At 39.0% G+C, this 26,200-nt stretch overlaps 1 protein-coding gene across 4 annotated transcripts in view; it reads right to left on the bottom strand.

The window, feature by feature from the left end:
- The window catches only part of scap (SREBF chaperone), a 39,869-nt gene that overhangs the window by 6,312 nt on the left and 7,357 nt on the right, over positions 1-26,200 (bottom strand). For 3 of the 4 annotated variants that reach the window (XM_061717546.1, XM_061717545.1, XM_061717543.1), the window contains exons 3-17: positions 24,611-24,731; positions 24,171-24,328; positions 23,250-23,470; positions 21,821-21,926; positions 20,594-20,766; positions 17,342-17,468; positions 14,001-14,113; positions 13,814-13,908; positions 12,925-13,023; positions 11,307-11,519; positions 9,543-9,946; positions 8,761-8,910; positions 3,994-4,195; positions 2,927-3,042; positions 316-859 (exon numbers count right to left, since the gene is read on the bottom strand). In XM_061717546.1, coding sequence (XP_061573530.1) covers positions 316-859; positions 2,927-3,042; positions 3,994-4,195; positions 8,761-8,910; positions 9,543-9,946; positions 11,307-11,519; positions 12,925-13,023; positions 13,814-13,908; positions 14,001-14,113; positions 17,342-17,468; positions 20,594-20,766; positions 21,821-21,926; positions 23,250-23,470; positions 24,171-24,328; positions 24,611-24,731 — 2,842 coding nt within the window. The remainder of the gene's footprint in view (positions 1-315; positions 860-2,926; positions 3,043-3,993; positions 4,196-8,760; positions 8,911-9,542; positions 9,947-11,306; positions 11,520-12,924; positions 13,024-13,813; positions 13,909-14,000; positions 14,114-17,341; positions 17,469-20,593; positions 20,767-21,820; positions 21,927-23,249; positions 23,471-24,170; positions 24,329-24,610; positions 24,732-26,200) is intronic. The other variant, XM_061717544.1, reaches the window with a different exon arrangement.

The following is a 26,200-nucleotide window of genomic DNA, read 5'->3' as shown; positions in this document are numbered from 1 at the left end:
TAGTAAATATCTAATCTAACAACATAAATATCTGCGGCTTGCATGTCTTTTTTTTTTTTTTTTAAATAGAGGGATGCGACTTGTATGCAGGTGCGGCTTGTATATCTTTTTATTATTATTTTTTTTTTTAAATAGAGCGAATGCTGCTTATATGCAGGTGCAGCTTATAGTCCAGAAAATACGGTATGTTTGCAGCCACCAACATGTGTAAATAAGTTGGTCAATATTGCATTGTAAGCTTACAATACAGTTATGTTTTTTTAAGCATAAACAGGGGTGCACAGATTCAGAAGAGTTAGTCATTGTTTTACATACTTCCAGTTTGCCGCTGCTCCTCCCGGCAGCGATCAGGTTGCCCCGGAGCTCCATGGCCCACACGGAGCTCTCCCAGTCTCCGGCCACGTGTGTCCCGGCCCCGGGGCCTCGCTCGTGGTTCAGCAGCCCGGCTGCGTCTCCTAAGCTAGGCCTCCTGTGCAGCTGAGATCCTGAGGGGGGCGAGGACGACGCTGAGGAAGGAGAGGGGTAGCTAGACGGTGACGGGGGCTCGTGTTCTATGTAGGCACGCTCCACCAGACCCCCAAAGTCGAAGCCTCCTCGCGGGGTGGGGACGTGGGAGGGAGGCTGGGAGGTGAAGTTGGTGTCAATGAGCGGAGTCAGATCCGGCTGGTCATTGAAAAGAGCCGGCCGTGAAGGTGTGGTGCGACGTCTCACCGGGTAGCACTCGTCCTCTGACGGGCCGTCCCCACCGATCGAGGTGTCTCGGCTTTCAAACCCTAAACAATTGGACTCTGCAGCTCCATTTAAGCTGTCGGAGCCGTCTCTCGGCTCCCAGCAGCCACTGCTGCTGCTCCGTCTCAACCTGCAGAGTGGGGTCAGCACCTGATCAGTTACTGGGAACATTTCTAAATGTACCTTTACCTGTACATTATAAATAACTCCAGCTCGGAATTAGATATCGAGATGTGGAAAGGAATATTCATCTTCCCTGGACAGGACATACAGGACTGTCTCAGAAAATTAGAATATTGTGATTTTCTGTAATGCAATTACAAAAACGTCATACATTCTGGATGCATTACAAATCAACTGAAATATTATTTTAATATTGCTGATCATGGTTTACAGCTTAAGAAAACTCAAATATTCTATCTCAAAAAATTAGAATATTCTGGGAATCTTAATCTTAAACTGTAAGCCATAATCAGCAATATTAAAATAATAAAAGGCTTGCAATATTTCAGTTGATTTGTAATGAATCCAGAATGTATGACATTTTAGTTTTAATTGCATTACAGAAAATAAAGGACTTTATAACAATATTCTAATTTTCTGAGACAGTCCTGTATTTGGATCCCAGTAACGGAGATGGGGCGATGGAGTCGTGAGGGAATTTAGATATAACATCAAGTATCAAGATCTGACTACAGAAGTAAGAGAACTTGTATTTGAAAGCATTCATTTTGATCAAAAGAACCCAAGCTTTACTTTCAGAGGACTAAACAATAATTTCAGAAGGTGATTATTAAAGTCCCTGTGAAATAACTTGGTGTATCCGAGGAGCTGTCCCCTCTGAGTGGCCATATAGGAAAAAAAATCATTTTTAACCCTCACACAGATCTCTGAATTCATGCACATACTATAATCACTTGCGCATACAAATAAAATCAACAATCCACATATAAAACCTCATTCATACTACTATGCCCTCACACATACACATACAGTTGTGTGAAAAAGTGTTTGCCCCCTTTCTGATTTTTTACTTTTTTCCACATTTGCAAGTAAACACAAAATGCCATTTTTAAATGAAGGTTAAAAGAAAGAATGACTTTTTCACACAGTATTTTGGGATTTTTTTCCCCCTTAATAATAAAAACCTTTATTTAAAAACTGCATTTTGTGTTATCTTTGTCTAATATTTAAATTAGTTTGATGATCTTAAACATTTAAGTGCACTTATATAACTTATATAACCTGATCAGTTCACACATAAACATGTAAAACCTCTCACATACAATACTGTTATTACTGATTCAGATGCATACTGTATACAGTGTTTGTATGTATGTGTGTGCGGTTTTAGTAGTATTTTTGTGTTAATTTTCACTAGTATATATGCGAGATGTTGCTTGTGTGTGTATATGAGTTGAATTTATCTGTATGTGCAAGTGATTATAGTAATATGTGCATGACTTCAGAGGTGCGTGTGAGAGTTAAAAATGCATTTTGTCCTATACGACCCCTCGTCGTTCCCAAGCAACAAGTACAGATAAAAACACAGCCCTGTGTGTTTAACTGCAGTGAAGCAATAAAGTACTAAAAAATGTAAATATATATGTCCTATTTCTCCGTGTACACAACCTCTGACCCAAATCTATACCTCGGCCATTTACTGCAGCGCATACAACACCTTGTTCCTCCCCCCGTGCACTGAAGCGCACAAAAAACTGTTGAGTTCGACTTTTGAATGTATGAATAGTAGCAACTATTCATACGATACAACTTGATCTAATTCAGGTTAATTATATTGTTAGAGAAAATAAAAAAGAGGAGTGTTCATTCAGTAAATGTTATAAAGTCACAATAAAAGGCACATTGTAGAAGGTTATAGCTGTCGGCAGTGACAGCAGGGTGGAAATTAAACGCTCACGTTGAGAGTCAAAAACAAACTCCACCCTAGTAATATACTCTCTAAAGTACCACATCCTGAGCACGTCATGCTTTGGGAAGTAAAACATCTTTTTGCTTCACTGTAAACTTTTAGCTCCTTGTTCCTGCAGTGAACTTGCAGCAGGTCAGGAAATGTCCAGAGGGAAAGTTTCTACAAATTTCCATAAACGAGTTTGTCAAATACACGGAGAGTAAAGAAAAAATATATATTTTGTGGTATGGAGAACTAAAGTAAAGAATATCCGTGTGGTCTCACCCTTGTTTGGGGATGACGGTCAGACAGTCCCCAGTCTGAGCGTCCCAGACCCGGATCTGTCCGGCCAGACAACAGCTAGCCAGCAGCATCCCGTCACTGGCCAGACACTCGATGTCCTGCAGGACAGATATGAAAATAACTATGATAGATACACAAGAGGATTCCTTTACTGTCTTTATACCAATGTTATATTTGGAGACGGACGATGGCTCTTTGTTAACCCTTGTGCTGTCTTCGGGTCAAAATGACCTAATTCTCCTATCCTTTCCTCCTGCTCTCTCCTTCTCCCTTCCTTCTTCCCTTCCTCTTTTCTTCCTTCCTTCCTTCCTTTCATTCTTCCTTCCCTCCTGCTCTCTCCTTCCTTCTTCCTTCTTCCTCTTTCCTTGTTTTCTCCCTTCCTTCCTTCCTTCTTTTTTCCCTTCCTCCCTTCCTTCCTTCTTTCCTCCTGCTCTCTTCTTCCTTCTTCCTTCTTCCTCTTTCCTTGTTTTCTCCCTTCCTTCCTTCCTTCTTTTTTCCCTTCCTCCCTTCCTTCCTTCTTTCCTCCTGCTCTCTTCTTCCTTCTTCCCTTCCTTGTTTTCTCCCTTCCTTCCTTGTTTTCTCCTTTCCTTCATTCTTCCTTCCTTGTTTTCTCCTTTCCTTCATTCTTCCTTGTTTTCTTCCTTCCTTCCTTCCTTCCTTCCTTCCTTCCTTCCTTCCTTCCTTCCTTTCTTGTTTTCTCCCTTCCTTCATTCTTCCTTCCTTCTTTCCTTGTTTTCTCCATTCCTTCCTCCTGCTCTCCTTCCTTCCTTCCTCCCTTCCATTCTTCCTTCCTCCCTTCCTCCCTTCCTTCCTCCTGCTCTCCTTCCTTCCTTCCTCCCTTCCATTCTTCCTTCCTCCCTTCCTCCCTTCCTTCCTCCTGCTCTCCTTCCTTCCTTCCTCCCTTCCATTCTTCCTTCCTCCCTTCCTCCCTTCCTTCCTCCTGCTCTCCTTCCTTCCTTCCTCCCTTCCATTCTCCCTTCCTCCCTTCCTCCCTTCCTCAACCTGAAGACAGCACAAGGGTTATCATCTTCTCTTGGAGTTCTTCTCACCATGCTGTGTCCTCTCAGCAGCAGGGGGGAGATCTCGCTCACAGGCGGCGAGTACCCGTAATCGTCGCAGGGCAGGTCCCCCCGGCGCCGGCGCCCGTGAGCAACGCCGTTCTGACCGTAGTTACGAGGGCACAGAACCCGGTAGAGACAGAAGAGCAGGAGAACCAGCAGGACACCGGCAGCCAGGCCCAGAGCTGCCACCCTGGAGGGACGGAGGGGCAGAAGAGGGACAGAGTAAAGAACTGCACAAACACGAAAACTGTTTACACACCACTATGAAGAGGAAAACTTTACATCTTAATATGCATTTAATGAACTTACTGTGTTATTTTGACACACCTCTTCCCCTACGGTCACAAGGGCTCTCTCTTATTAGACGTGATATGTACCGTTTTAAGATCTACCAAGCCTTTAGATGTCAGAGTTTTTAATTTAAGAAAGCTGTAAACATCAGACGGGCTGCCCACCTGGCCCAGAAAGTCAAGCCTGTCTGTCTGCTGAGGAATGTAGAGTTGATGTGAAGATGAAATCTACCAAAGCAGTGCGACTTTCTCTGCCCAAAAACAAGGTGCAGGACTCACCCTAGCAGGACTAGAAGTTGCTCGTGGCGCTGCTGTGGGTCTGTGCGGATGTTAGAACTGAGAAACTGAGAGTAGTGTTTATTTTTATACCTTTCAATCATTCTCCCTTTAATAAAACAGGGCAGGATAAAAAAATGGAGGGTTTCTCTTGTTTACACGGTAAACATATTAAATGCACAGGCCACCCAGGATGAAGATTTTTATGAATTAAACAAACATGATTAAAAGTTTTTTTTTCTTCATTTTTTTCCATTTTAAAAATCAGCCCTGGATTTTTCCAAACTTCTCCTGTGGACCTGAAATAATTAATTTCAAACATAAATAGGCTAAATGGTCAAGAGATTTTTCTTTTTTACAGAGAAAGCAAGTATAACTTAAAAGGAATAGAGATTTAAAAAAAAAAAAACAAGATTCAGGACAAAATTGATGGAACGTTGTGTTTCTGTGAAAGGAATCAGTTTATGGAACAATCTGAATAAAGAAAACAAAGAATCCAAATCAAACATTACATTCAAAAGAACAATTAAAGCCTGTATGTTAAGTAAATATAATGAAATATGTTAGTTAAGTTTGATTGACATACCCATAGACGGCAGTAATTTTATTTTATTTTAAGTTTATATTTACTAAGTTGTTGTTTTTTTGTTTTTTTTATTTATGTTATTTGTGAATCTATTTCTTGGAAAAAAGGGGCAGATTAGATAAGATTCTTCTTCTTTCTGCTCCCTTTTCATTCACAATTTATGAACATTTGTATTTGTATTGAATTGTTTGTTTTATTTTTTGGATTAAATAAGGAATAAAATGAAATGAAATGAGATCTGTGGCTTGTCCTCTTGCAGCCACAGCTGCTGATATCAAAATGAATTGTGCCTTTTCAAGCGAACTGGACACATTCAAGTGTTCCCAGACCAGTTTAGACTCGACTTCTGGGAAAAGCAGATCTTTACCCTGTTGAGCTTTGTACGGAGCTACAAGTACACACACAGGAAAACTGCATGCAGCATTGTGATCGTACTTTAGTGCGACTTGATCAGATTAAATCCTGATGAAAAATATGCCCATGTAAAAACCGTATGGCCCTTCAGCTTCGGACAAGCCACAATGTTAGGATTCATGTCTTTGCAACACGGTAAACAGTCTTTAAAAGCTAAATTATAGCAGCTTTCCAGATTATTGATCTCCAGGAGCCGTCAGAAGCCGGTATCTCTGGTCTGTTGACCCGTTATAAACTGATGTGACGTTTTGTCTTTCAAACCAACGGCAACGTACAAGCTGGTTTAGCAGGTTCCAGAAGTGCACAGTATAGGTTTTTTAAATGTTGATAAAAGATGAGGACATTGTCATAAATTCTCACTCAAAAGAAGGTTAAAAACCTAGCTTGAGTTTCTCCAGAAAACCTTTAGGATTTAAAAAAGCCTCAAGTCTAAATGGGGTAAGTGAGTTTGCTGGTTTAAAAGTTGGTAATTAAAAAATAACTGTTAGACCGTAAGCTCTTAATTAGATTAAGATCATTTTAAGAGAAAGTCCTAATTGGTTCTCTCTCTCTCTCTCTCTCTCTGGCACACAAACGTTACCTGGAACACATCTAAACGCTGATAAAGTAATGCCTCGAGAAGATTGTAAAGACAAATCAGTCATTTATCAGTACCTGCTGATAATTAGTTTATCTAAATTAAGAGTGTGAAATGAATCATAGTCAAGGTCGATAAGAGGAATGTTGATAATGCATTTACAGTGTTTCATGTGAAGATCTTTTCTCAGGATTGAAGGTCGGTTTTCACCGGCCGGTATCACTAGTGTCCCGCAGCGCGGTGGAACCTGCGGTGAATCCCCGTCCAACATCTTTATCAGCCTGGCCTTCTCTCCATCTCAGGGTCACGTACACCCAGTCCCCCGGTCCCAACTGTGAGGGTCACGGCCCTGACCCAATTACAGTAACAGCCTTCACATCTAGTTTCCAAAGATGAAAGGAAGGACTTCCACTTCAGCGGACTGCAGTCAGGAGGACAACACGCTGCCTTATATAACGCAGCACAATGAAAATCATCTCCAGACTCAGCTCCGTGACGGTTTTATACGCTGATAATGCTGGCAGGGACGCAGAATGCTGTCACTGAGATCCACCTATGAAGCTCACAGGCTTCTGAAACAGATATCCATCACTGATTTTGTGTAAAAGGTCACTTTTAATCCAGAGGTGTACTTTGTTAGGAAATGTATACATAACATTCCCAAAAATAAATGTCAACATTCAACATTTCTGATACTATTTGGTCACAAAGTACGGTGGCCGAGACCCGCCATTGCTGAAAATTAAAGAAACGCTGCAAATAAAAAGAAACGCCGCTGCAGATAAAGAAACGACGCAAATAAAAAAGCCACAACGGAAGTGAATTACCGGGGACTATTTTTGCTGATGCTCCGGTGTTTTTTACGTGAGAGGAGAAGAAGAAGACGAAGAGGACGTAAATGAAAAGGAAGAAATAAGAAGAGCGAGGAATAAGAAGAACATCGAACGAGAAAATAAGTGAAAAGGTTAGTGTTCAACGTCGCTACGTGTAATTTTTAATGTGCAACACCGGTGCATCGGCAAAAATAGTCCCCGGTAATTCACTTCCGTTGTGGCTTTTTTATTTGCATCGTTTTTTTTATTTTATTTGCAGCAGGGTTTCTTTATATTTGCAGCAGGGTATCTTTATATTTGCAGCAGGGTTTCTTTATATTTGCAGTGGGGTATCTTTATATTTGCAGCAGGGTTTCTTTATATTTGCAGCAGGGTTTCTTTATATTTGCAGCAGCGTTTCTTTATATTTGCAGCAGCGTTTCTTTATATTTGCAGCAGCGTTTCTTTATATTTGCAGCAGGGTATCTTTATATTTGCAGCAGGGTTTCTTTATATTTGCAGTGGGGTATCTTTATATTTGCAGCAGGGTTTCTTTATATTTGCAGCAGGGTTTCTTTATATTTGCAGTGGGGTTTCTTTATATTTGCAGCAGGGTTTCTTTATATTTGCAGCAGGGTTTCTTTATATTTGCAGTGGGGTTTCTTTATATTTGCAGCAGGGTTTCTTTATATTTGCAGTGGGGTTTCTTTATATTTGCAGCAGGGTTTCTTTTTGTTTGCAGCGTTTATTTTATTTGCAGCAATGGCGGGTCTCGGCCACCGTACATAAGGGATGCTGTGATTCTGTGCTGTGGCTTTTAAGACAGCTCAGATTGTACAAAAGTGTTTAAAACTCTGCTATGAATACAGCAAGGAAGAACTGTCAGCACAAGCTGCGACAGCCAACAGGAATAACCCGGGACTGCACAGTCGAGTACAGACTTCTCAGGAGGATTATCTACTTGTTCTGCACCTGAATGCGTCATCTGCTGGGCCTGCACACAACCGGTTAGCTGAGCTCGGTGAGTCAAAGGACAAACAGCAAATCACCTCCCTTTTCTTTGTTTGGTTTTTTTTTTCTTACTATGGCTTAAGGTCATAGTAAGAACCTTAAGCTATCTTATCTGCAGGTTAAGATAAGATAACTATCAGTCCATGCAACACTTCGCACACTGAGTTTCCTGTCAAACCAAAGAAGTTAATAAATAAAGGCAGAGCTTATGAAAACACCCAACTTCAATCATCTTATCCAGTATCAAATGTCAGGAGTCATGTCAAAACAAGGAGCCAACATGTTCATCCTTTTCCTGTGCAAAATTGGATACACGTTTTGCTCACAGATGTAAATTGTACAAAAAACAAAGCTCAGATCAGCTGTGATTTGTTGTCACACTCTCGGCCCAGATGTAAATCTGCAGTCAGGACTGACGTCACACGTGCTCCTTTCTCCAAATATGAGTTCTGGGAATGATTGATGAGGTCGTCCGCTGAGCGGTACACATCAAGAGCAGTATAATTGCTCCGTTTATGCTTGAAAGAGCATTTGAACGGGTTCAGGAAAAACTAAGATAATCTGAACAGCTGTGGGAGGATTGGTCAGCCAGACACATTATTTTGAATTAAACCTCGTTTCTTTGAACTCTTAAATCGCTAGTGCAGACCACACACAGACACACAGACACACACACACACGTTACCACAAACCCCAAAGCTACAACAATTATGTACAATTATCTTTAAACAGGTTAAACAAATCCGGCTATACAGGCTGGATATTAGGAAGTAGTTTGTGAGTACTAACTTGTAGAGGGTGAGGTCTGTCTGCAGATCCACAGAAAGCTTGGGGATGGGGGGTGGAGGATGCCTCGTATCCTGAGGGTGACGCGTCTCGATGGCTTCCTGGGGACTCAGATGAAGGCTGACGGGAATAACGGGTAAGATGCTAATGTACCTGGAAATAGACAAAAGGAAAATCAAACACAGGACCTTTGACGCAGGATTTGCACTTATTTATGGATGACATAAATCAGTTAGTGAAGAACTGCTGATTTTTGTTCTGACTTCATACAAGCAAATTGAGAAAGCTGCTAGTTTAGAGAGCTTGTGCAACTTGTTAATGGAGCATCTAAAAAACAAAACAAGAAAAAACATGAGAATAAATGGTAATCTCATTTAGCTTTGAAAAAAAAACTGCAAACTCTTAGACTTTGTGTTTATTGTGAGACTTGTCTGCCAACAAAATATTAAAGTAAAATAACCACAGCGAGCCAGAGAGACATGTTGAGATGAAATCACTTCAAACGTTAAACAGAGATATTTTGGTGCTTCAGTTATGGATTTGACATGTTAAATTGTAAGTTAAGCTTGAGTAGGTCAAACTTTCAAGATACCAAATGTCTTGGTAAACATTTATATTCTTATGCATAATATCTTTTGTTTTTGATAGAATGGTTTAATAAAATAAAATACAGCATTCCATTGTTAATGCTTGGAATGGATATGAACAACTTTTCAATAATGGTATGTCTAAATTAAAATTCTTATATCTTTTGGAGAAACCATCAAACCCCTTGCACGACTCACCTCTTTGCCAGAGTGAGGTTGTAGTAGCTGAAGAGCGACGGCCAGTGCCTGAAGGACAACCTCCTCCATCCCTCCTCGTCCTCGGCTCCCCATGTGATCTGAGGCACGGAGGGCGGGGCCGGGGGCAGAGCCCCCGCCGGGGGCAGAGCCCCCGCCCGGGCCGAGCCGTGGTGGCCCTGCGACTGGTTCTCGGGTACGGGAGTGGGATCCGGCGCAGGGTGGATGCTCAGAGTGCTGGTCGGATCCCCACCACGAAAAACTGGGGCCACGGCCAGCGGAGGGGCCAGACCCCCGGCTGCTGGGTCTCCCAGGGGGCTTTGCTCCGACACCTGAGCAGCCAGGTAGGTGCGGATCCCGGCCGGGTCGGTGTAAACGAGGATGCCGATCCAGATCACTGTGCCGGCCTGCAGATGGAGGGAGAAATGTGTTTGTTGTTTATTCATTATTTAACTTATGATAATGCATTAGGGGAGAACTAAATTTTAGAAAACATAAAGTAGGAACAACAATGTGCAGCATGTGCATATGGAACTGTGGAGACTCTGTGGAACAGTTTGGAGCAGGAAATGAAACAAAGTACTAACATAAATCGGTTTAAAAAGAGATACAAAAACATATTTATAAACAGGTCTATGGAAGAGGAAATTGGTTAACAAGGAGTGTGAGAAACAAATAAAATAGGGAAAAAGGTATATTATACTTGCTTAAGATGTTTTGATATTTCTGTGGATATTTCTGTAGTATATATATTATATGTTGAGAGGGATAATTATGTAATATATGTTATATATTTATTAGGTATGTAGCATATATATATATATATATATATATATATATATATATATATATATATATATATATATATATATATACACGTATTTTCTGGACCATTTTATTTAAAAAAAAAAAGATATGCAAGCCGCAGATATTTATGTTGTTAGATTATATATTTACTACATGTACAGAACCATTTTGAACTGTAAATGATGTACATGTTTGTACCTAAATAGATACTTTCCTAACAGTGTATTTTAACACGGCAGCAACTTTGCTGATTAAAACTGGACAGAACCAAGAGAAAATAACCGCTATTTATTTATCTATTTATCTGTTTGAAATCTGCTTCTACCTACTTCTATCTGCTAAAGAAGAAGTAGCGTATTCTTCTTTGAATTTATTTTGTCTTAGTTTTTATTCTAATTCCGGTTAGCACTCCCCCTAGCAGTGGAAGAAAAATCCACAGAATAGCCGCACCTTTGTATAAGCCGCATGGTTCAAAACCTATGACAAAAGTAGCGGCTTATAGTCCATAAAATACGGTATATATATTTACAGGGATATTTATGTAGTTTATATAGTGTATATTTATACAATATTTGTATTTTCTATATATTGATATAATATTTATGTAATATTTATATTTTCTATATACTGATATGGATAATTATGTAGTAATAGGCATGTTTACTTAGTATTTATATAGACTATATTTATATGGATATTGTGTAGATATAATAGCAATAATGTAAATTCATAGTTATAAAGGAGTAGGAACTAGGAAAAAGTGTAGACTTCTTCCTACTCCTTTTTTCGAACATATGTGAATATGAAGATGTTACTGTTTATTTATTTGTTTTTATTTATTTTTTTATATACATGTTCGAAATAAAAAGTAATTCATTCATTCATTCATTCATTCATTCATTCATTCATTCATTCATTCATTCATTCATTAACATTTACACTGCAAACCTCCTGTCTTACCATGATGATGCGCTGAGCCAGGCGTGTGCGGGCCAGGAAGTAAACCACACGCAGCCGTTTGGGGAGCCTGAGGTTCCTGAAGGCGGGGGTCTGCAGGGTGATGGTGTGGGGAGAGGGTCGTGGGGGAGGGGGAACCTCTCGTGTTCGGAGGGGGCCCGGCTTCGGTGCAGGAAGACCAGCTTCGGCTGGGAGGCGGCGGTTCAGGTCGGCCAGCTGGAGATGACATGGGTTACAATGACAGGACTTTACTCTCGCTCAAACTTGTGTACAGTTGTTTGAAAAAGACAAGAAGCATATCCTTCTTGAATCCTATGGTTTTATACATTAACACAAGATTTTTAGCAGCTTTTAATTTAAAATAATTTTGGACTTTGTTTAATGAAGACAACCACTCCTGACAACAGACTGATAAACTCTTATAAACTGTGATGAACAGCGTTCTCTCCATTTTCTGTTAAATGAAGAGGCTTTTTGTGCTACGTCTGATGCTCCAAAAGGCACCAAGCTTAACGGTAATATGTGTGTAAATGCTGCGTAAGATGGGCTCATGTGGAAAAACAGTCATCTGAAAACTATTAAATAAATAGATGTAGTTCTGTGACCCCCATCTTACCTCTACTGTGTTTGATCAGTTCTACTATCTGTTTCATATCATGTCTGAGTTTCAAAAATACCATAACCTTCTGAATAAAAGATTAAGTCCTTGTAGGTGCACAAAAGAAAAAAAAAAACGCATAAAAAGGCAATTTTGCTAAAAGGTACATCATCTTTTAGGATGTAGATGTTTTCTTTGGGGAGACCTCCGTCTTCTCACAGAGATTTAAATTCTCAGACACAATGTGGCCAACATCCACCTCCCGCCATTACTATCATAATGGCCCCCTGGTTAATCCACGCTTGCCTCGCTACGTTTCCAGTCAGGCAGCCTGACTATGCCAACAAATCAGTGTGTGAAATCAAATAGCATATGGCAAATATGCCAGTCAGAAGTTTAGCTGGAAACTGTGAGATAATGAGCATGCCAAGTGGGCGGCTTCCTTTATACTTTAACTTATTTTTGACTTAAAGAAGATGTGAAATCAGCCCCCGTAGTAGCTGCTTCCAACTGCCAGAAGAGCTGGCGGATGCAGCGCCGGGTCCAGAAGATGGAGCCGGTGCCAGACCTTGATACTGTGAAAAGCCACAGGATTTGCAGTGGTTTCCTCCAAATAGTGTAGCACAAATCGAAATTTGACCAGTTTGGTCTTCCTTTGCATAGAACATTTTTTGAGGGTTTTTCAGTTTGCTCAAGACCAGAGTTTCATTTCTTGCGATGCCAGGGGTCTGTCATTTTAGTGGTCAGCTGATTTATGGCACCCTCAGCTCTAAAGATGAGGAGCTGGCGGGCCTCCCCGGGTCATTATCAATGAATCCCAGCCAGTTCCCGACATTCCACGTCATTCTGTTCAGATCAGACCCATGATGAAGTGTCTTTCAAAAGGGATTTTTTTTTTCCCACTTATTAGTGGTTTTAAAATTGTGGCTAGACGGCTTGTCAATGGCTTAAATCATCAGTGAAGCAATTTCTAATATGTAAAACGACCATCTCAGTGCAGGTTTAAATGTGTGCGAGTCTCACCTCCATGCGGCGGATATCTATAGATAGTACTGTTGTGAAGAAGAACATCTGCAGGAAGAAGTCAGAGACGAGTCCCACCACGGCAAAAAGGCAGAACTCCTACAAATGAGTAAGAAGCCGGTTACAACACTTCAAACTCCCAGTTTCCCGCTGGTTCTTAGTTAAATCAGACATCCTGCTTTAACCTGCTGTACAATATACACATATGAAAAGATTTGCAGCAGGGCTGGGCGATATATCGAGATTTTAATATATATCGATATATTTTCAAACACGATATGGTACGAGACAATATCGTTTATATCGATTTAAAAAAAAATAAAATTGTTTTTTTTTTTACATTTTTTTTATTTATGATTTTGATATAGCTTATTTTGTGACAAATTGACTTGAATGTTTTATTTGAGATTTGCACAAATGTTTTGTTATTTGCACAACTGTCAACCTCAGTGGAAAAGTCTGCCTGTTACTGTCTACATTGTATTAATTGCACAGTGTATTTTATTTAATTGTTATGCAGGAAAGGGATATTTGTTTTATTTTATTCAAGAAGCATTTTTATTCTATATATGCAGGCAGTTTATTTTCATTTCATTTGTTTTATACATTTTGATATTGTGCAGACCTCTGTTAACAAAGGTACCTGTGTGACATTTGGCACGAGGCTTTGTATTAAAACTGACTGTTTTTTTAAGGGTTTGCCTCAGAAAAAAATGAAGCTAACAGAGATGCTATGCTATAATGCTTTGGGGGAAACCCTAATTAAGGCACAGAAAAAATATCGATATATATATCGAGTATCGCCATTTAGCTAGAAAATATCGAGATATGACTTTTGGTCCATATCGCCCAGCCCTAATTTGCAGCTATTTAAACACATTTTTCTGACCTGGATAGCTGGCACCAGAGTGAAATATCCAATGAGGATGATGCACAGTTCAGTGGCCATGTTCTTCATGATAGACCAGCTCTCATTACTTAGGCCTGGTGAACATAAAAAGCAACATTTTCAGTAATAAAAGCATCATCATTTCAATCCCAAAATAAAGTAAAATGATTAATCTACAATGCCCTACCCTGAGCAATGCGCAGTTTGACCTCGAGGTCAACTGGAGTGGAAACCACAGACTTGGTGAGGACTAAGACGTTTTCCAGGCCAATCACCACCACCAAGTATGGGAAGATCTCACTGAGCGAGAAAAGGAAGAAAGAAAGACTAAATTAGACAATTAAGAACTTTAGCCTGTTCCACAAGTATACCAGTTAGTTTAAATGGAAAGACCACAAGCAATAGAATTATGTACAAAGGTCATGCAGCTATCAATATTAGAACCTGCACTGGGGATAACAAAAAACAAACAATAAATCAGTTAAATAACGACAGTGCTGACACAAGACACACGTGCACCAATGACCTTCTTCCAATCAGCTGCCCGTATGGGTTAATTATCATCTGCATTTAATAACTATTTATTCATATCTGCCTGCTGGGAACCTCTCACCCTGATGGACTGTGAAAACAGATTCATGTTATTACAGATAAGTGTATAAGTGTGCCAACAGTTTTAACATTACATCACACAAAGTAACACTCCACCTGGGTCAATGACGAGACGCCTATATTTTCTGAAAAACAGATTTATTTTCAATTCAAAAAAGGTTTAAATGTATAAAAAAATATCATATATATGAACTACCTGTCCCACATATGGACTCACTTGAATTTTACAAAAAAAATACTAGTTATATGGAATTTTGCTGTTGTTTTAAGCGTCAAAATGTCATGTGGTGTGACCGTCCGACCAGGACTCTTGTTTTGAAAACTTTTTTTGAAATCACTCTAAATGTATTTAAATCAATCTTCTTCTATCTGGCATGATTTCCGAAGTATCTTATAGTGTGTAAGATTACAACACATTTGTATGTATATTTCCATCATAATATACAAACAAAGTTCGACTGATGTCCATTTTATAAAATATCATGTGGCGCGACCATTAAAAAACAATCATTTTTATATAATACTGAAAACTTGTAAAAAAAAAAAAAAAAAAAAAAAAGATGTCAAGATGTTAAGGAAATTAATTTATTTTAATATGAATCATGGTTGCACCACATGACCTTTTTTAAGGCTAGTGCCAATTCATCATGACATAAAGTCATAAAAAAAATTTAAATTGAGTTTTTTGTGGACATAACGTTCTTAATGTTTGAACTACTGCAATAGATATTTTTATTTTAAAATTGACCTGTTGAAAATCCTTATTCGTCATTGACCCACCTAACAAATACAACATTACACGGCCTTATCCTGCCATTTCATCAGTATCTCTGCCTCAGGAGCCGATCGTGACTAAGCAAAATGTTTAACTTGTTCCTCTGGAAAGTCAAACGTACTACATTTATATCATCCGTGTGTTTGTCTGTCAATAAGAATGAAGAATAATAAACCAGGCCAACGTTTATGGTGCATGGAAAAAACGGAAGTCCCAGTTTATTGTCCTTAAAATAACAATAAAACAAGTTGTTTGGCCTTAGTGGAGGCCTGTGTTCACTAAATGTCCTTGTAAGATGCACATTTCGCAATCCTGACCTTATTGTGTGTGTGCCAGTAGAAGCACGGCCCACAACAGACTTGCGTGGATTTTACTCAGTGGTTGGACAACGTTGTGCAATAGTCACGCCATCATATGTGCTTTCTAATAATCCTCAAATGATTGGACAACCAATGTATGTCAATAACGCCATCCTCCCTCCCCCTGCGCTAGTCCAGCCCACTTCCACACACACCGCTTCCTTTATCAACACTAGGGACTTTTTGTCCTTCTGTTGTAAACATTAACACAGATCAATGTAAAGGAAGTGTAAAGCTCAGTAGCCTGGTGAGTGTGTGTGTTTTCAGGTGAGGGGACTACTGGAACTGTGATTGTCTTCATGTGAAAAAGGTAAAAGATAATTAACCCATGATAGCAATAAAGAGCATTTAGAGGACTCCAGCAGCTGCAGACCTAGTTTCTGAAGTACATACAGTACAGAGCAAAAGTTTGGACACACCTTCTCATTCAAACAAATGGGGAAGTGTGTCCAAACGTTTGGTCTGTACTGTATATGAAGACGTTGTCAAACTTTATAAGGATCTGATTTTCAACACGTGTTGGACAAACTCAGAATTTGATCTAGACAGAAACATTGACTCTTCAGGTCACACAGACAGTACTGGAGTTGAGGGGGGATGAGGGGAGATGGCATCCCCCCTGAAATAAAAACGTTCAAAATCATCCCCCCTGTAAAACTGCCATCCCCCCTTTCCATCCCTTATGTCATTTCATCAATGAATGTGGTTTTACTGCTATTTCAACATTTAGAGTCATCACCAGAAAAATTACACCAGAAAAATAACTTATTTGACAATTTTTACCTGTTTCAAGTAAATTTTCACTTGAAATAAGTAGGAAAATCTGCCAGTGGGACAAGATTTATCTTCTCATTACAAGCAAAACAATCTTGTTCCACTGGCAGATTTTTCTACTTATTTTAAGTGAAAATCTACTTGAAACAGGTGAAAATTGTTGTTTTTTCCAGTGATGAGTCTTGTTTTAAGTGTAATGAGATTTTTTTACTAAAATGACACATTTTAACTAGAAATAAAACAAATATTCTTGTTAAGATTGTGAGTTTTTGCAGTGATCCATTTTACTTATCCTGTGAAGGACAGAATCATATTGATAAAATCAGAAAACTGTTTTTATTGTTGTGTTTTGATGTATTTGATGTAAGCCCAGTGGATATTTAAAGCTTACAGAAGGCTGTATTTAACTGCTGCTATGTCATTCCTGCAGTATTTCTGCAGGTGTTTTGGTCAGTGCTATTATTTGTAATATATTATATTATTTGTAATCAGCACAAATTATCTGTCCCCATATGATCAAATCCACCATCCCCCCTGATTTTTTTTTACAACTCGAGTACTGCACACAGAGCACTAAAAACACAGAAATATACAAACAATCTAATTGATCTTAGTCTCTAAAGGCACTGATCTCTGTCGAGAACAAAAACACAAATACAAATATTCAGACTTTACCTCTCAAAGTTAATCACATTAAACACAAGTGTCTGCGTTCAGGGAGTGGAAACACTATTACTAATTTTAAACCTCACCTGCAAACATCAGGTGATATTGTTTAAGTGACACTAATGATGTTTGCTTATTTTTAGTTCAGCTCATGTCTCAATAACCTAGTTCTGGGAAAGTTGTCACCCTTCTTGGCTTAAAAGTTTTAAGGCTAATAACCGACAAAAATGGCACAAATTCACACCGTTTATCTCTGCTGGTGGAAAACAAGCCAACAGTTGTGCAGATGAAACCACTTTAGCCATATTAACTGAAATATGTAGAAAATGTGGGAATTCCTACCCTCCGTTTAGAGTGGGTGTCAGTCCAAACAGTGTGCACAGTCCCACAGACATGAGGAGGGAGCTGAGGACGGTGACCACGGCCGCCAGAGCCAGGCCCCACTTAGACCTCACCATGTCAATCTTACCTGGAAGAGAGGAAGGAGCAGGGCATGACACGCACGTCTGCACAGCCCTGAAGGAGATGCACTCAACAAAACATTCACACGACAGGGTTTAGCTGGAGAGGATTCTTGAACAGGTTACAAGGGGCTTAACCTCTCATAGATGAAGCCACACATTTGGTCCCAAACTCAAGTTTTTGGGGGCAGTTCACGTTTGTCATTACTAGTGTTGTCCTGATCGATCATCCGCCCGATCGATCGGGCCCGATCACAGCATTTTCAAAACATCGGTATCAGCCAAAAAAGTTTCGGGACATACCTAGTTATTAATGTTTTTAATATATATTAAATTGTTTTATATATTGTTGCATTTAACGTCACTTCTGGCGAAGCAAGCTAAACTAACATGGTTTACATGTTTGAATTGTGAAATGTTATATATGTTCATGTTGCATTAAGCTGCTGCTATTAATTTCATGCCATTCAGAATGTTGCACTAAGGTTAAGCCAAAAAGTCTTTACATTTTCTTGTGTTTGTGAGTTTGACTGGATGTCATTCAACTACCTCTTTTGAAGTTAAATTTATTTATTTTAGTTATTGCACTATTTGTTTTAGTTTACAATTTCATGTTTTTACATTTTGTGGCACCAGTGCTGATAAGCTTTGTTCAAAGAAATGTCCATGTTGTTCCAATGGACAATATAAGAAACTTGGGACAATTTAGTTTTAGTCCTATTTTTTTTTTTTTATTCATTGCCAAAATGTATCTGATCGGGAAAAAGTATCGGAAATGTATCGGGAGCCAAAAAAAGTGATCGGATCGGGATAAATCAGGATCGGCAGATACTCAAACTCAAATAATCGGGATCGGGAGCTAAAAAAATCCTGATCGAGACAACCCTAGTCATTACTCAACATTTTCATACCTGAACCCTTAGACTTTAAAAAGCTTAATTTGTTCAAATAAATACATAGAAAATGCTGAACTGAAACCTATTTGTCACCATTTCCCAATTTTGAAGTTTGACCGCTACCTAACGTGGTTGAATGATAACAGAGGATTTGGTGCCAGAAGAGAGGGAGGAGAAAAATAAAATCTATACATGTCCTACCCAACGTTTTTTACCCAACCCTGCAAAGACAACAGATTCAAACGTTTTTAGTTTTATTCATCCTTGTGTGGGGTCCTCTTCGGATGTTACACAGAAAACAGTACAGGAAGTTAAATGAAGGATTGAGAGTCCAATGCAGGGACTTGTTCGTTTATTTATTTCATTTTTTAACCATCATTTAGCAGCATCCCGCTCACTCAACCCCCAAACGGCTATTACTACTTCAATGCAATATGTCTTATACAACTGAAAACATTCAAAAACTATTTAAAGATGCAATATATTTAAAAAGTTTAAATATTTACTGAAACACTACATAACAATTACTTAAATTTGTTCTGAGTGTATTAAAATAAAGTGTACCGTCTCTAAAGTCTATGTAAATGTTTTAAGTGTCCTGCTTTCGTGTCAATATTTTGAGGTACTTTTGATCTTACATTTCAACAGTTTCATGAAAAACTGTTAAATTAAATATAATTTTTCAAACCAAAAAAGGTACTTGAGCATACCAGTAGGCCACTGACATTTAATGGATTTTCAGTTTCGTAAAACAAATGACCCTGCTAAACTTGCTATCATGTGTTAAACTTTTTAGATAAAGCGAATAAATATACTCTATCACAAAATATTTAAAGTATAATTTAAGTATACAAAACAATGTCCCACTATACTACATGCTCGTGTGCTATTTGAAGACAACATTGATAAATAGTTAATCATCTTGAGACGGGGCTGGTCCGATTTCATATCATTACCAGACAAAACTCACAGATTAGATATTGAAATGATAACGCACATTAGAAAAAAAGAAAAATCAATCACATTTCAAACCTTTTAAGTGTTTATTGTTGATTTTGCCCAACTTCATTTATCCGGTTCACATGAAGTATTGTTGTTTTTAATATATTGTGGATCCGTGCACAATATTACAGTTTTTACATGTCTATATAATATTACATGTGACAATGTATTATTTTACACATTAAAGTGGACCTGCACTATATTATAAACGCAGTGCATACTGTATGTATAGTTAACGTACTTGAATCATATTTAAAATGGCCTGTAATTGTATTTTCTATGATAATAATAAAAAAATATTATTATTTCATACTCATGATGGCTCAAAATAGCACGTATTAGTACACTCACAGGCTGAAAAAGTACTAAAGACTAGTTTTAATATAGTGAGTACACAATAGAGCAATTTCTGTAAATAAGTGAATTTGTCACGTTAAGTGTATTTCACTACACTTTTTTTTAAAAATTTTTTATTTAAAAAATAAAACACATATATATATATATATATATATATATATATATATATATATATATATATATATATATATATATATATATATATATATATATATATATATATATATATATATGGGATGCCACATTTTATAAAAGACAAAATTGATTTGAGTTGTGAAACGTACATGATTCGCATTTAGGATTTTTAAGGTCTAACTTAAAGCTGACTCAGCAAATTGTTGCATCCAACCAAAAGTAACTAGATCAAATTAAAAGAACACATAAAAAACAATAACCTTGGTTGTGAGGAGGTCTTCAGAGTACAGCATTTTGCCAAAATTAGAAAGTTGCATTAAAATATGAATTCTTAATACCATAAATATTAGGTAGAATTCTTCTCTTAATATTTGTGAATGGCTCAAATGAACACGTATGAATCAGCTCGAGTGTGAGTATTTATTTCAAGTTCTTTGAATGTGTGTGTGTGCGTAGTTCCCTGAAGTAATGTTTGCTCTGGCAGACTGCTGCGGGATTGTCAGGCACATTCTTACAGAGGTGTGCAATGTTCCAGTGTGAGGATAATCCCCCACCAGACTGGAACAACCTTGGCACATAAATACATGTGCGAGCGCAAAGGTGCAGTAGGCACACCTTTGAATGTCTGGCATTTTACAAACATTAACAGCACAATAAGAAACAAAACAGAGAAATTAAAACAGGGATTCTTGGATGAAACAAGAGGCATAGGACTGAGGGGTCATGCAGGCAGCGGGACTCACGTGTGGAGAAGTAGATGTAGGCAAAAAGGATGATGTACGTGGTGACGAGGGGGATGAGTTCAGCGATGCCGATCTCCTCCTTAAAGTGGACGTGAACCATGTGGTCGTCCCTCAGGCTGCAGTTAGCCGAAGGATGAAGCTGCTTCAGACGGGCCCGCAAGCTGTTCAAGAATCTGGAAACAGATGGATCATCATTATCAAATAAGCTAACTGCCTTTAAAATTGAGGAAAAAAAACTTTGTTGTTGTAACCAGAAATCATTTAAATCTAAATAAAACAGAAAGTCTTCATCAATAAAGTCTTTGCTGCTGTAGAACTGAAACGGGAAGATATGCAAACAAACAATCTGAAGTGTGTAAAAGCAAATTAGTCTCAAGACCAAAAGTGCTCCTGAATACAGAAAAATTTAAAATCTCAGCTCATAACTTACAGTCACTGTGTGTTTATTTCCTATACACACTGACTTTTACTGTATATACTCTCCGTACAACCGCTTGTTACTTTATTATATCTTGAAATTGTATTTTGTACAATCTGTTCTTATAGTTACTTATACTTATCCTATATGTTGCCACCGTCACTGTGTGTAATGCTGCAGCTACACTACAATTTCCCATTGTTGGGATAAATAAAGTATATCTATCTATCTATCCATCTATCCATCCATCCATCCATCCATCCATCCATCCATCCATCCATCCATCCATCCATCCATCCATCCATCCATCCATCCATCCATCTATCTATCACACAGCACTGAGGAACTTAAAAATAAATACATTTTTTTTTTTTTTTTTAAATACATCATTCTTGTGCTTCTTTCACAAAAACATACCAACACATTAGAAAGTTCAAGACTGTTCACATCAGTAATGAAACACCCTCAACTTTGCCTGTACGGTTACGGTACCAAACCCATCAAATACATGCTAGTGCCTCGACATGGGAGAGGCAAAGTAAAAATATGACAAAATCTTAAAAATTAATGAACCACAAATGCCAAAATAAAACCCAGTAAGATACATGAAGAAAACACTTACTTTTCATTTAAATAAATAAAAAAGAAGGTGATTTCGATCAATTGCACTTGTCAGAGCAGACATGTGAGGCTTTCCATGTTTAAGTAACATGTGATACCACAGAGATATGAAAGCCACTGTTTTGCATAGAAAACAAAAGAAGAAAAACTGCATTTTTATTTCTTCCTGGAATGTAAATACGACCCACCTTGCATCATATTTGGACAGCACCATAGTGATTGTGTACGTCACCACCCTCTTCCTGTTGTAGGGACTGACCCCCGTGTATTTTCCAGGGACTCCAAACAGCAGGTCTGAAATCCAAACACTTGATTAGGATTTTCCAAACACAAAACCCAATGAGAGCACTTTTATTCACAGTCACAAATATTCTACAATGTTTTTTAATACCTCAATATATAATATATGTGCATATAATTATTCTTAATGCAATAAACGTTGGGTACTTTAATACTGTGGAGCTGGGGAAAAAGCTATGATTTATTTTATTGTCTTTTTAGAGCATTCTGAGGCGCCTTTTATCAGTCTGACTTCCTCTGGTTCCCTAGCTGTCCCTGACCGGTTCTACAACAACTCCCACCGCTGAATCACTGGAGCTGGAAAGTGAGTGAAAACGCTGAGCTGGCTTGAGGGAGCCTGAGAGAATGACCTGGCTCACTGTGTCAGTGTGTACAGTTTCAAAAGAATTCATTACATTCTCAAGGAATGAAACTGCTTATTCTCTGAAACTATTAAAACAAACAAGAAAAAAAAAACTTAATCCCAAAAGTTACTCAGGTCAATGATGGAGGATTATTTCATACAAAGGAAGTATAATGACCTTCTGTCAGAGCCTTATGAGGGATTGCAACATACACAAGAGAACAATGCCCTTCATAAACAGATATATGGGCCCTTAATTTCCAATAACTGATTAAAGGACACTAATTGTGACCAAACTTTAAACATCTAGAACAGGGGTCGGCAACCCGCGGCTCTAGAGCCGCATGCAGCTCTTTAGCGCCGTCCTAGTGGCTCCTGGAGCTTTGTCAAAGATGTTTGGCCTTTTTTTTCCTTCTTTTTTTTCCTTTTTTCTTCCGTTTTCCTTCCTCTTTAATCTCGACATTTTGGCTTTCTCGAAATTTTGACTTTTTTCTCGACATTTCAACTTTTTTCTCAACATTTAGACTCTTTTCTCAACATTTCGATTTTTTTCACAACATTTTGACTATTTCTTCGACATTTCTCTCAACATTTCGACTTTTTTCTCGAAGTGCATAATGAAAAAAAAAAATCTTCCCCTAGTTATAACTCATATAAATACATGCAGCATGTGTTGCCTTCATTATAAGGCTTATACAAGATTTTTCATTTTTTGCGGCTCCAGACATATTTGTTTTGTGTGTTTTTGGTCCAATATGGCTCTTTCAACATCTTGGGTTGCCGACCCCTGATCTAGAATTAGGGGTGGATTTTCTCATCCTCTGGTACAAAGCAATAAGCAACAACTTCAACTGGAGGATTCAGAACTAACTGTTATGTGTCAAAACCTTCAAAGAGAATTTCAAAATAAGGACTATATTGGTAATAATAAATTATAGATAGAAGGTGCAGTCTTCTTCAAACACGATCTCTACCTCGCAGCGTTGCAGAAGTGTGCAGGCCTTTGGGTTCATGTTTCTGGATGGTCTTGAGGAGGTCGGGGTCGGAGTCGAACAGCTCCCGCTGGTTCTGCCAGTAGTTGCCAGGAGAGACGAGCAGGCAGCCGTGTTCTGGCAGCACTGACTGCATCCGCCGTAACCCTGGAAACAGGTCGGTCACCTGGAGGCAGAGCGTCTCCAGGCTGCGAACGCCAGAGCTGACGAGACGGCAGAGGTGGAGAAGAAACGGAGAGATGAATATAGAAGGGAAGGATATGTAAGAAAAGACGTAGTTCTGGGATTTAAGCAGAAGATAAGATTGATCTTTCAAAGAGTCAGAAATTCTAAAAATGTTTTTTTTTTTTTTTTTTTATGGAGAAACAAGTGGATTGAAATTTAGTTTTATTTTAGCCTCTTGCAAAACATGTTGTGAAACAGATGCCAGTGTACAGGACTGTCTCAGAAAATTTGAATATTGTGATTTTCTGTAACGCAATTAAAAAAACAAAAATGTCACACATTCTGGATTCATTACAAATCAACTGAAATATTGCAAGCCTTTTATTATTTTAATTTTGCTGATCATGGCTTACAGCTTAAGAAAACTCAAATATCCTATCTCAAAAAATTAGAATATTCTGGGAATCTTAATCTTAAACTGTAAACCGTAATCAGCAATATTAAAATAATAAAAGGCTTGCAATATTTCAGTTGATTTGTAATGAATCCAGAATGTATGACATTTTTTTTTTTTTTTTTTTTAAATTGCATTACAGAAAATAAAGAACTTGATCACAATATTCTAATTTTCTGAGACAGTCCTGTATTTGAAAAAAAAAAATATAAAACAATTCAATCTTGGTGTTCGTTTTACCCAAACTATGTCTTCCCCTGTCATCTACCAGTTCCCATGGTTACCTGTCGGTGTGGATGTGGTTACGGATCTCCTCCAGAAGGCTGAACACCTGACCCAGCGGCGAGCGAAACACGTCCACGGGCACCAGGCTGCTGTCCCACGGAGACACGGCCGCCTTCACCAACACCTGCTGGATGTAGGCGACCGGAGGACCCCGGTACTGCAGCACGACACACAAACACACACGGTCAACGGGAAGCACAAACATCCAAACACAAACCTCCTGCAATGGCCTCATCTCAAAGCAACTTGCAGCTGAACTTTCTCTCTTTTAAATAATACTTGAATTCAGAGAGTCAGTCTTCTGTGAATCTTGTTTGCTGTTGTCGCTTAATGACTTTATAGTTTGTTTACTTTTTTATTTTTCAAATAGTGGACAATAGATGGTGAAACTATGAAGACAAAGAATTGCATGCATTTTATGAGCTCTTTCATCTCCTACCCAATCAGGTTGCTCCCCTAGTTCTCCGTGAGGCTCATGGGAAGGGACGCTGTAACCTCGCACCCCCGTGGTGAACTCCACAGGACCCGTCCCGGGCAGAGGAAGCCTCAACAACGGATAGCTGGCGGTGAAAGAGAGGAAAAACCTCAAATGTTATCGTTTTCGGCTTGATATCAGTCAGGAAACCTGGTTAGGCTGGTGTTGCAACATAGACGTGTTCAAAGAGAGGGTGACGATTACAAAAAAAAGTGAGTGATTCTGCAATAAATGTCAGATCTTCCCGTTCCATGTTGCAACACCTCTAAGAACATAAAACCAGCATCTCTGGCTTTTTTAGAAAGATTTAATAACATGCGCTACCCAGAAAGACCTGCTACCCATTTATCCTAGAGACGGGTGTGTCTCAGCCAAACTGCTTGCTTTTCTGTAAAAGGGGACAAACGTTTCCTTTGACAATAGATGGCTGGAACAAACTGGGAAAAAATCCAGATAAAAACTGAGCTTTCAGCGATGATGGATGGAGTAAAGCTTCGGTGTTTTTACACACCATCTTCGTAAAGGGATGAAAACCCTGAAGGAGGTGCAAAGGTGAAATAACTGCTCAAATTAAAAAACTAAATGTTTTTATGTTTGAAATCATTTTTTTATGTCAGGTTTTCTGCATGTAGGGTTTAGGAGTGGTTTAAAAAGAGGCAGAGTTGTAATATACGGTATATTGACATCATCTATCCATTCAGACAATCAATGACCACTTTGTGCACTCATCCAAATATTACTACTCTTTTAAACACATGCTTGTTAGTTGGATGGAAACCTCTCCTCTCCCTCCCCCCAGGTCACTGTACCTCCACAAAGGCTTCTTTTGTGTGAAGCCGGCCCCCCTCCTGACAAGCAGATGGGGGGACAGATATCCCATTCTCACAGAGCCACTTTCTCACAGCCCTCTGCCCCCGTCCTGCCTTTAAGAGCCCACTCGTCCAGCTCTTTCCTTTCACTTGCCCCCGGGTGGTGGTCAGTTGGCCATTTGTTCGGCACCCCCGCCGCAAGGTGCTGCGAGGACAGCACGCAGCAGGTGCATGTGGGATTGTTTTACAATGCCTTCGCTGGTGCAGCTCAGGCAGATCTCTGACCTATGCCCTCGCTGTGGACCGGTGATTTAGCAAGAGCAGATACTGTATGTGCACGTGTTAAGTGAGTGTTTGTGTCAGCGGGGAGTTGTGTGTGTTCAGGTGGCCTCAAAGAACCGGGCCGTTTATTTGTCTTGCTCTGAACAGCTGAGTTTGCATGACAAGACTGCAGTCCTCTCGTGTTTTAGTGGAAGATTAACTATTTTAAAAGGCGCCAATAAGAAATGTGAAAAATGTTTTTCATAAAATTCAAAACAGATCCATCAAGCTGAGGTAAAACAAAGCAAAATAAGGAAGAAACTGGCAGACTAAGGCCCTGTCCCAATACTCCCACTACCCCTCGTTTTCATCCCTACCCCTACATTTTGCACGTTCCCCTGAGGGTAGTGGTGTCCCAATTGCTCTTTTCACCTAGGGGAGTGAAGAAAACTAGTGTAGTGGCTATGAATTGTCCCTACGGATC

Source organism: Cololabis saira, chromosome 3, assembly GCF_033807715.1.
Source record: "Cololabis saira isolate AMF1-May2022 chromosome 3, fColSai1.1, whole genome shotgun sequence".
NCBI lineage: Eukaryota > Metazoa > Chordata > Actinopteri > Beloniformes > Belonidae > Cololabis > Cololabis saira.
Note: the sequence above shows the minus strand (reverse complement) of the source record. Positions and strands in the feature narration are given on the sequence as shown.